At 40.0% G+C, this 12,271-nt stretch overlaps 1 protein-coding gene across 3 annotated transcripts in view; it reads right to left on the bottom strand.

The window, feature by feature from the left end:
- Cdc42 (cell division cycle 42) overlaps positions 1-12,271 on the bottom strand; it is a 38,255-nt gene that overhangs the window by 12,283 nt on the left and 13,701 nt on the right. For 2 of the 3 annotated variants that reach the window (XM_041651545.1, XM_041651546.1), the window contains exons 1-3: positions 4,386-4,516; positions 3,044-3,198; positions 356-428 (exon numbers count right to left, since the gene is read on the bottom strand). In XM_041651545.1, coding sequence (XP_041507479.1) covers positions 356-428; positions 3,044-3,148 — 178 coding nt within the window. In that variant the 5' untranslated portion in view covers positions 3,149-3,198; positions 4,386-4,516. Of the gene's footprint in view, positions 1-355; positions 429-3,043; positions 3,199-4,385; positions 4,517-12,271 lie in introns of those variants that run through there. The other variant, XM_041651547.1, reaches the window with a different exon arrangement.

Raw genomic sequence — 12,271 nt, 5'->3', positions numbered from 1 at the left:
CATCCACCCAGGGCATTCCACACTCACTACTTACTATTAGCCATCCAGGATCAACCATCTTTCTGTGTGTGTGTGTGTTTTTTGAGACAGGGTCTCTCTACAGCCCTTGCTGTCCTGGAACTCACGACATAGACTAGACTGGCTCAAACTGAGATTTGACTACCTCTGCCTCCTAAATCCTGGGATTATAGGTGTGTGCCACCATGCCAGTAACCATCATTATAACCATCATTATACCCCTAATAACAAAACATAAGTGAATTACTAATATACTAATTTCATGGTGCCCAAAAGACACCATGCAGAAGGAACTGTTAGTTACAGATCAAAATATTGTGAGACATTAAGTTTTCACCTGCAGTATCAAAAAGTCCAAGAGTATATGGCTCTCCACCAATCATAACTGTAACTGCATAGTTGTCGAAAACCTAAAATTAAAACAAAGAAATACACTGTTAGTGAGATAGTACAATTCCTAGTCACTTCCTTCCTTCCCAAGAAGGAAATTCATCTTCCCTTAATTAGAATCTTTTTATGTTACCAATGTTCATCAACTATGTCCTTGCATGAGCTGAATGATTCTGGGGGGGGGGGGGGAATTGGAAGAAAAAAAATTGGAAGACTGTATCATGGGATGAACTACTTACTACATGAGAAACAAAATCATAAGTGGTATCACAGAAACCAGGTCTCTGACTACAGAAGACCTTTCCATCCATCTTCAAGAGGGTTGGACAGGAAAAGAAAGGTGATATCCACTCTTTCTGACAACTTGTGGTATTGAGAAGCTTTTGAATAAAACACTTGGCTAAATGAAAATCAGCTTAAAACAAAGAAAAAGAAGGAGTTGGAGAAATGGCTTAGTGGTTAAGAGCACTGGCTGCTCTTCCAGAGGTCTGGGATTCAATTCCTAGCAACCACATGGTGGCTCACAACCATCTCTAATGGGATCTGATGCCTTCTTCTAACATAAAGGCATACACACAGATAGAGCACTCATACATAAAACATTTGAGAAAAAAATACAAGGAAAGGAAAAAACAAACAATATGGTAGAACACCCATAATTCCAACACTTAGGAGGTAGAGGACAAGGTTACTCTGACCTACTTAGAAAGCTTGAGGCTACTCTGGGCTGTCTCAAAATAAATAAGACTGTCTCAAAAATAAATAATAAAAATTTTAAATACTCCCCTTCAAGTCTAAAAAAATTAAGACAGTGCTTTGCTTCCACAATGTTCGATCTGATTTCTAAAAAAGTATGTATTAACAGACAGCTCCTTTTAATTCAGAACTGAAACTGAGCTGGAGAGATGACCCAGTGGTTAAGAATTTGTACTGTTCTTTCAGAAGACTGATTTCAACTCCCAATACCTACATGAGGAGGCTCACAACCACCTGTAACTGCAGCTCCAGGGGAATCTAACACTTCTGGCCTGTGGGCACCTGCAGGCATGTGAATATCATCCACACACAATTAAAAATTAAATAATTAATTAAAGAAAAAAAAACAGAAATGTGCCAGGTGCATCTATCCAGATTAGCTACTTCAGAGTATAGGCAGAAGAGTCACTTGAAACCAACATTAACAACATGATAAAACCTTGCCTGGAAAGAAAGACGAAAGAAAGAAAAGAAAGAGGGAGGGAGGGAGGGAGGGAGGGAGGGAAGGAAGGAAGGAATTAATTCAGAATCAGGAAACATTGGACAGAGGCAGCAAGCAGACCTCTGTGAGTTTAAGGCCAATCTGGTCTACAAAGCAAGTTCCAGGAAAGCTACATGATTGAGACTCAGTCCTCAGAAGGAGGGAAAAAAAGTATCAGAAAAGCTTTATTACCAAGTCCCATCTGCCAAGTTGGGTCTGAATTTTCTCCCCCATGGAAGAAAAGGTGATGTGTAAATTTCTTCAACTCTGATCGCTATCCTCTAAATGGTAACTCAGTCCACAGATGGGCATAAATATGCACTGTATACCAAATCCGTTTCCATGCCGACATAAACACCATAGACACATAATTAACCTAAGCAGGCCCGTTTCAAAACTTATGCCACTGCTATTCTTTCCCTGATGATATACAAACATATAAAACACCCAGAAGCTCACAGCAAATAGTCATAAAAGTCTTAGAAATCACATTTACAAGTAAAAACTCAGACGCAGATTTCCCAATGGCTTCAGACAAGATCTACAAAAGCCCCCTGTAACTTCAAAATATCTTCTGATTAATGGGCCGACTCAAAAATGTAGTTTTATTACCAAATTGCCTTTTTTTTTTTTTTTTTTTTTGGTTTTTTTGAGACAGAATTTCTTTGTGTGACCCTGGCTGTATTGGAACTAGTTCTATAGACCAGGCTGGCCTCACACTCACAAAGATCTGCCTGCCTCTGCCTCCTGAATACTGGGATTAAAGGTATGTGTCACCACCACCCAGCTATCAAATTACATCTTTAAATTCTCACCCCCTCAAAGGAACTTCATCTTTTTTCTTAATGTAGCTTTAGTCTAAGTCCTACACCAGCTGTGCTATCACAGAAGCCAACATCAACATGTTAACCTGATAAGCCTATTTATGTTTCTGAAGATTAACCTAAGATTCCAGACTCTTTTTGGTTAATTCCAAAAGACACTAGTCAAGCCAGGTGCAGTGGCCGGGAATTGAATCTGAGTCCTCCGGAAAAGCAGCCAGTACTCTTAACTGTGGAGGCATCTCTTCACCCTCAGCTGTTTAATTTTAAAGTGTAATTACCTATGAGAAGCCAAAAACTTGGGCTAGTATAATGACCAAGATGGTGAAGGCACTTGCTGCCAAACATGACAACCTGAGTTCAATCCCAGAGCCCATATGAACTCCTTTATATGTCCTCAGCCTTCCATACATGCGCCAAGGCAGTATGTACATACATACAGACACACCCCACAAAGTAAATAAAGGTAAATTCAATGTGTTTTTAAAGGGCAAAGATAGACAAAATATTTCAGTGCAGGTAGGCAAAAATTTTTCAATGGACATCCCTTTTACTATCAGAAAGCCTTTATACTTACAGTTGGTACATATTCTGATGGAAATTTGTTTGTTGTATAGGATATCAGGAGACATGTTTTACCAACAGCACCATCACCGACAACAACACACTTAATTGTCTGCATTGCGGAAATAGTTTTGTATCCACTTTTAATATTTCAAATTAGATGTTGACCTAAAAAGAAATTAAAAACAATTATTCTATTGATTTCTATTTATATACATATCTTTCTCTCTTAACTAGTAACAAGTTCAGCCACTCAAAGAAGAGAACTAGCATTAGTGATACAGCTAAAAACCTCTAAAAAGAAAAATGGCAATTGCTCAGAGCAGCAGTTTTTACAAGGGTCCATTTGCTAAGTTTTTGGGCCTGATTGTAAGTCCAAAGTAGATCAGTATATTTTTTTAATGACAAAAGAGAAGAGATATGAGAAAGAGCCCCACATGTGGTATATGAAAGCTTGTTGTAGGATGAACACACATGCACTATATGCAAGATCAACTGCAACACAAAGAACACTGTAAACAATGGTTCATTATCCAGCCTCAGGGCTGCAGCAACTCGGAACGTAACAAGCAGCACAACCCTTGACCACCACCCCCAGTATATGTGAGAAGGAACTGGACAATGATAGCAGCTATGGTAGCACCAGTTAGCCTAGCTGTTACTCACAGCTTGAAGAGTCTCAACCTACATATTTAAAATGAAAGTATCAGCTCTTCTAACCATAAAGATTTATTTCAAAATATAATTACATGAGCTGGGGAGATAGCTCAGATGTCACAGCACTTTCCCAGACAAGCCTGACAACCTGAGCTCAGATCTCATCTCCAGAATCACATAAAAGTCAGGTGCAGTAGTAAAAGTGCCAGTAATCCCAGAGTGCCCCACAAGGAGGTGGGAAGCAGAAGCTTGCAGCCTAGATAGTATACACTAAGCAGTGAACAAGAGAAACCCTGACTCATACAGAACACAAGGTAGAAGGCAAGGACTGCTACGCAAGGTTGTCCTCGGACCTCCAATAGCACACTACAGCACATGCAGACACACAATTAAAAATACACCGAGAATTTACTGTAAAAGGGGAAAAAAGATTTGCAAACGGCTATGGCATTAAAATTTTGCCAGGCAGTGGTGGCACACACCTTTAATTCCAGCACTTGGAAAACAGAAGCAAGTTCACAGAGTTCAAGACCGGCCTGGTCTAAAAAGCTCATTCTAAGACAGCCAGGACTACATAGAGAAACCATGCCTCAAAAAAACAAAAAAGAATTTGTTGTACTTAACTTTGAAATACACTCAAAAAAGTTTTTAAGTTACATGTATGAGTGTTTTGTTCATCTGTATGCCTATGCACCTACCATGTGTGCTCCTGGTGGCCAGGAAAATCAGAAGAGACAGTTGTGAGCTAGAATGGAAGCCAGATCCTTTGCAAGAACAAGAGTTCTTAACTACTGAGCCATCTCTTCAGCACTTCCTCCAATTTGGACATCTGCAAAATTAAGATATGAAATCTTTGTATGTCTGTGTTTGTGTGTGTGTCTGAATATAAGTACACAGACACTGTGAGCAAAAGTGTGAAGGCCACAGACAGTCTCGGGTGTCATTCTGCAACTGCCATCCAGCATGTTTTTTTTTTTGAACAGGGTTCTCACTGGCCTGGTGTTCACCAAGTAGAAAAAACTGAGCAAGCATCAAGTACCAACTTTTTTTATGTGGGTTCTGGAGACTGAACTCAAGTCCTCCTGTTTGTACTGAGTAATCTCCCTCAGTCACAAAGGAACAAATGCAGCTCCCAACAGCTTTGAGAAAAATAAACAAACCATTTGCATAATCCCTGGGGGGAGGGGGAGCACAATTTCTTGCTGGTTAGAGCTGCCATTTTATTCAACATGAAAATATAGTCTTTGGTTTGGCCAAAGAGGACACTTGCCACCAAGCCTGATGACCTGAGTTCAATCCACAGGACCCACATGGTAGAAGAAAATTGACTTTCACAAGTTGTCATCTAACGACCACATGCATACTATGCACGGCACATATAGGCCTATCCTCATAAATCAATGTAAAGATACACAAAGAGAGATTCCACCGAGTTAAATATAAAAAATATAAACCCAAAGATAGGATGTTAGACCTATATATTTCTAAAACTAGTTCCCTTCACAACATTTAATCACAATTTATAAATGTTCATTAATACCTCTGTATAGGCGCCTACAGCACTTCCCACACCACTGCACTTAAGACTGGCAAGCTATAAGCTGATGAATGAATACAAAACTCACAGAATATAAAACTATATCGCTAGTCACAGGAGATATAAACTCCTGTTATATAGAAACTACAAGCTGGACATAGTGGCAACAACTATAACCTCAGCACTTGAGAAGCAGAAGTAGGAAAATCTTGAATTTGAGGCAACCCTGGGCTACACAATAAGTTCCAGACCAGCCAGAGATACATAGGCAAGACTGTCTTAAAGATAAGAGGCTTGGTCAATAAAATGCTTGCCTTGTAATAAGCACTAGGACCTGAGTTTGTTTCCCAGAACACGCCTAACACAAACAAAGGTTGGGGCCTGCAATATGGCTCAACAGGTCAAGACAATTGCCACCGATTCTAATGACCTGAGCTCAACACTGAGAACACACAGAAGCAAAGAACCAACTCTCAAGTTCTCCTATGACCTCCACACCATGACACTCAATGAAATCCCAAAGACAGACACAGACACACACACACACACACTCTGAAAGAAAGAAAGAAAGAAAGAAAGAAAGAAAGAAAGAAAGAAAAGAAAGAAAGAAACTTTAAGCTGAGTACCTTTGTGCATGATGTACACACTTGTAATTCCAAAGCTAAGGAAGTAGAAAAAGGCTGAACACTGAAGCTTACTAACTAGCTATACTAGCCTATTTGATGAGTTTCAGACATGTGTACTCAAAACATAAAACCATGGTGACCACCAAATCCATAGTCAAATGAGAAGAGGTGAATAGCCTTGGAACCCTTTTTGCAGCTAGTGCTGGAGGTTAAAGACAGTTTTGAGAAATAGGTTAGTATGCTGTCAAAGTTACCACATTAACTGGCATGGTGTGAGAAAAAACATTATTACATTCACACAAACCCAAAATACTATTAAAGTTGTTTTCATTTTAAATGCACTTGACCCTAAAGTACTCCATTTTATCTAGGATATAAGGAAGAAGAAGACTCTACAGGAAACCAGAAAAGAATTACTCAATTTTACAGGTCTTCCTTGTCAATTCAACAGAATGATTAGCCTGCCTACCAGATTAGATAGAACACATAAAAGGAAGACATTCCCTCCTTTCCTTCTCTCTCCCATGTCTAATCACTTACCTTGGAGACTGTAGTTTACACAACCTTAGCATAAATTGTAGTAGATTATCTATATACAGCTTTAAAAAAATTATAACACTTAAACTAGACATGGTGGTGCACACCTTTAATCCCAGCACTCAGGAGGGAAACAGAGGCAGGTGGATCTCTGTGAGTTCAAGACCAGCTTGGTCTACAAAGTGAGCTCCAAGATAGAGCTGTTACAAGAGAAAAACCTTGTCTCGAAAAACAAAACAAAAAAAACAGATGGAAAGAGGGGAGGAAGACACCTCTGATATCGATCTTTGGCCTCATATATGTACACATTAACAAACACAAAAACTTCTCCTACTACAAAACAGCACACATTTACATGTATGTATATTGTCCTGTTTGGTTCTACATCACACAACACATGGACTGATGCAAATATTCTAAAAACACAATACTGGTTAGGAACTCCTCTCCTAAAAAATTTTGATGCCAGGAGGTAGTGATGACCACCTTTAATTCCAGCATTTGGGAGGCAGAAGAGACAGAGATCTCTGAGTCAGGGGCTACCCTGGTCTACAGAGTGAGTTCCAGGACAGCCAAGCTGTTATACATTGAAACCATATCTTGGGGGAAAAAAAAGTGTGACAGAATCTCATGTATCCTCAGCTAGCCTCAGAGCTAGGGACAGAAGTCAAAATTCTGTACATGCAAGGCAACTGAACAACATCCTCAGTTTCCAAAAAATTTCTTCTATACCTCAACCATAGCTACCTTTTTCCCCAAAAATGAAAAACATTCAAATGTTGGAATAAATATTTCAACTTGTATTAATTCTCCAAAGAACCAAGACAAATGAGAAAGTCAGACATGAAGGTCTTCTAGTAAACTAATTTCAGCCCACCATTTTATAGGTAAGAAAAGTATGCACTGAAGTGAGGTAGCTCACACGTACAGTCCCAACACCTGGGACAAATTCCAGGAAAGTCTGTCTGTATAACCCTGAGGCAACATGAAGAGAAAGAAGGAAGGAGGAGTCTGACTTGAAAGACTTCCCTCAAAACCAGAAAGCTAGTATACATATACATGAATCACAGCATTCTTTTCCAACTCTGAACTTTACACTAATGGTGGTACATGCCATCTCAGCAAACGAATCGTGAGTTCCATGCCAACCTGGGCTATATAATGAAAACTTACCTGTGAGTGCACATTCATGCATATATATGTCACACAGAGTTGTTTTAAACTTTAGTTTTCAGAACCATCAGTAAACAAGAATTATACTTCTTCAAAAGTCAAATTAAAAAGGAGGGCATGGTAGCAAATGCCTGTAACCCTAGCACTAAGAAAACAAAAGCAACTGTATCAGAATTTCAAGGCCATCCTAACCATGTATCTGAGGCCAGTCTGTGCTACATGAAATGGGGGCAGAGAGGGTGGGGACTTGTTCAAATAAATAAGTAAAGAGGACTGAGGTATAGCTTAGTAATAGACGATGTACTTCACGCAAAGCCTTGATTTCAATCCCCAGCACTTGTTTTTCAAGTCAACTGATAAATATTTAAATAAGCTATTTCAAAATAATTTGAAAAAATACACAATAATATATGAAGATACCATAAAACATTTTATTAGGAGAATGGAGATTAAAATTCTCCCTCTATAATTTTTTTCACTCATTCAGCAAACTTTGAGAATCTGTTATGTGCCAAACTTTGTACCATACAAAGCCATCTCTAATGTGTGGAACAAAGTTCATGCCCCCTAGAGACAACAAGCCTACTGGGTACAAATAATACGCATTTATCAACTCCATATATTCTTCCTTCCAGACATCACTGATAACTGATGTCTTTCTAGGCAGTTTTTTAGAAAAATCAACGGGAACTCAGAAGAACACTGCCCTAATTTGCATAGTCTCAGGTTCAATCCACAATAAGCAAAAAAGGGGGAAGGGAGGGAACAATTCTACTCTCTTAGGAAGACTTTGGCCTGGTTTACTGATGGTTCTGCACCTTATACAGGCACCACTCAGAAGTGAACAGTTGCAACCCTTTCTGGAGGACATCTTCACATTGGGCAGAACTTCCGGAAGTTTACGTGGTCATACATTTTGTTTGGACTGAAAAACGGCCAGGTGCGTGATTATTCATTGGCTAAAGACAATAGATTGGCTGGCTGGTCAGAGACTGGAAAGAGAATGATTGGAAAATCGATGAGAAAACATCTCGGGAAGATACAGACAGATTTCTCCAGATGAGCAAAGAATATGAAGATACTTGTGTCCCATATAAATGTTCATCAAAAGGTGACTTCAGCAGAGGATAAATAGTAGAATGACCCATTCTCTGGACAGTCTTTCTCTAACCATCCCTGTCATTGCCCAATGGTCCCTTGAACAAAGAAGCCATGGTGACAGAGATGAGGATTATATATAGGCTTGACAACATGGACTTCCACTCACCAAGACGGACCTGCCTATAGCTGCTGCTGAGTGCCAGATCTGCCTACAGCAGAGACCAACACTGAGCCCCAGATATGGCATTATTCCCCAGCTGACCAACATCAATTATCCCAGCAAAACAAAGGTTTTTCTTTAGGGGGTCTATTATCTTGATAACCACAGCTGATTCTTCAGCCCCAGCTAACCAGAACCATTGCAGGTATCTCAAACTTCCAGTCTCTCAAACATGCCTCTGAAATTTCACAGGTCAGGCCTCCACTGTCTGCACTGCTCTTAACATTCTTATCTTCAAAGCTTCTACAGAACAGCTCACCAAGCTCTGAACGCCTAATGGCTTTTCCAGCCCAATGTTCCAAGCCTTTAATCTGATTATAGCTCTAGAGGCAACAATTGGTAGGCCCTAAAGGACATCAGTATTGTCTTGCCTGGCATCTCCTTTGTAGAAAGTCACTGCTGATTTAGCAGACAGTGACAGATTAATTTCCCCAGTCAAAGGTGGAAAAGGCAGTATTTTAGGGGGTGGGGTGTGAGTACATCTTCTGATGAAGGTAGAAAGACTATTTCCTCAGCTGAGATAAACCATTAAGAATCTGAGAATTTAAAGTTCTCAGCCTCAATAGGGTCCTCACACACTTCTCCATCCCAAACTACAGAATCCCACAAAGTGACTTGAATTTTCACTGTAATTCAGCTAGTCTTACAATAAGGGTTTGGGTTTCATTTTCCACAACTTGGGCTCTGCTGGGGAGAGGATTCTCTTCCAGGGCATACTTAGAAACCTTTAAACTATGCACATCTGGAGCCCATCACTGAGTATATTGTTGTCCTTCATCATATTCTGAGATGCTAGAAGTTAGTTCACTTTTGTTTTTGTTTGCCAGTGAAGGAATTGCCTTGCCAGCAAGAGCACACTGACAATGAGCAAGAGCTTCTTCCATGTTCTATATAAACTATACTAGAAGTTGTGGCCCAGAACTAAGATAGAGCTTCCCACCCAAAAAAATCTGGATTAAAGGTTCATCTTCACACAATTCATCTAAAAAACCAGATAACACATACCAGGTAACACCTGCATTACCTCAGCTCTAAGAGAGACAGAAGGCATCAGGGCTACAATCTTTTACTTTGCTTCTAAAGATCTCTCACACTGCCAAAATAATCTGTTAATCCATGACCAACAGCCACTTCAGTTGAACACTGTGATTTGTGCTTATTCAAAGTCTGTCTTTATTCAAATCATCACCCAACCTTCCACCCAAAACCTCCCCTACTTATTCTAGATTTCAAAAACTGCCAGCTATCTGACCTCCTGCTATGTTTTGAATGCTTGAATCCCTCTAAATCTCATGACAAAACCCTAAATCCTGTGGTAATGGCAACAGGAGGGGCCTCTGAGAAGAGGAGTAAGTACTAACTGGGGTATAAGAGCAACAAGAAAACACTGTTTACTCAGCCCCACAGAAAACAGTCTGCCAGCCCCCTGATCTTGAACATTCTACTTTCCAGACTAAGAAAAATTAGCTTCCGCATTACCTAGTCCTCAGTATTTAACTATCACAACCCAAAGACAGCTTCCACAACAAAGCCAACAAGGCCCTTCTTGGCTCTAAATCTTTCACCTTTTCCCCTGACTCTCTCTGGTCTCCTTGCTTTTAGGCCTCACATTTCTTCAAACATGCCAGGCTGCCTATCTTGAAGTCTTTAACAAAACTCCCTTTCTCGCTGTTCTCTTAAAAATAACATAAATTACTTTTATATATACATGTCTTGCCTGCATTTATGTGTACCACCACATGTGCAAGTAAGTACACATTGGCACTGGAAGAGAACACTGGATTCCCTGGGACTGAAATTACAGGTAGTCATGAGTCACCACATGAATACTGGGAATTGAACCCAGGTCCTCCACCTGGGCAACAAATGCTCTTAACCACTGAGTCAACTCTCCCGCCTCCTTCTCACTCTTCTGGCAGATGATTCTCATCCCTCACATCTCAGTCTAAATCATGTACTCAGGAAATTTTCCTGACCATCCAATCTGAAGTCTCAGTTTCCTCTGGTGGTGGTTTAAATGAGAATGACCTCCAGAGGCTCAGAAATTTGAAGACTTGGTCCCCAATTGGTGGCACTGTTAGGGTAGATTTAGAAGGTGTAGCCTTGCTGGAGGAAGTATGGGGGGGGGGGGGTTGAGTTTTCCTAGTTTCTTCCTTCTCTGCTTCCTGCTTATGGTTTAAGATGTAAGCTCTGAGCTTATTGTTCCAGATAACTACTACTATGACTGCTGCTGCCATGCCTCCCAGTGGACTCTTTCTGGAACCAAAAGCCCAAGTAACCTCTTTCTCCTGTAAGTCATCTTGATCATGATGTTTTATCACAGCAATACAAAGTAACTAAAATACCTCCTCCTTACACCCTATAGCACTTCTGTTTATTTTCCCTATAAAATGGTTGTAATTTTTAATTATCTCATTTACTTGTATTGCTACAGTAAGGGAGACAGATCCAACAAGATGGTACAGTAAACGTGTTTGCTACGAAGCCTGACTTGAGTTCCGTCCCTGGGACCCACACGATGGAAGAAACTGACTCCTAGCGCTATGCTGGGCACAGATTCACTCCCCACTAAATGAAAGTACAAAAAATAAGATGCTTCCCACTAAATCCGCAAGGAAAGGATTCTGCTCTTGTCCAGATACCAGTTACATGGTAGATATTCACCCACTGAATCAATCAAACTACCTTATCCCCAGGCACTTTCATTCATTCTAATACAAGTTACACTCTCTTGAAGGACTAGGCTCCTCTTTGTCTCCCTCTCACAGCATCTAATGCAATACAGAGCAAGAAAAAATTAAAAATGTTTTATACCTTCGAAATGTTTGTTATCTAAAGTAATAAATATTGGGGAAGCATGAAGTTTTCAAAGCCAAGTAACATTAACTTTTTTAAGTTGTTGTAATAATGTATATATGTGTATACAATGTGTTCACGTGCCATGGTGCACATGAGATAAGGACAACTTTTCCCAGTCAGTTCGTTCCTTCCACCATCGATTCCAGGATCTAAACTCCAGTGTCAGGTTTGCTGAGCCACCTCACCAGTTTTTATTTTTCCTGAGATAGGGTCCTATATAGCCAATGAAATTACTTCACAGAACTGAGAAACAAGGTAATGCATATAAAGTAACTAGTATAGCACCTAGCACAGGGCTGAGTAACTGACACTTTACAGTTGAAACTTGTCAAAACCAAAACAGTCCTATGGTATACCTGTAACTACCAATAAGGAGAACTCTCCTTCCTTGTACTTGCCAGGGTTTCAACTTGATCAATCCTTTGGAAAACCTCATTCTGATCTTAGACACAACTTAAATATCAGTCATCTGTAGCCCAATGACCAGGAGTGGTACAGAAAAGATTATAGCCCACCTCTATTTTACAAAAA

Source organism: Microtus oregoni, unplaced genomic scaffold (assembly GCF_018167655.1).
Source record: "Microtus oregoni isolate MIOR12 unplaced genomic scaffold, Mior012 000005F_ref0000423, whole genome shotgun sequence".
Classification (NCBI taxonomy): domain Eukaryota; kingdom Metazoa; phylum Chordata; class Mammalia; order Rodentia; family Cricetidae; genus Microtus; species Microtus oregoni.
This window is presented reverse-complemented; position numbering and strand designations above follow the sequence as displayed.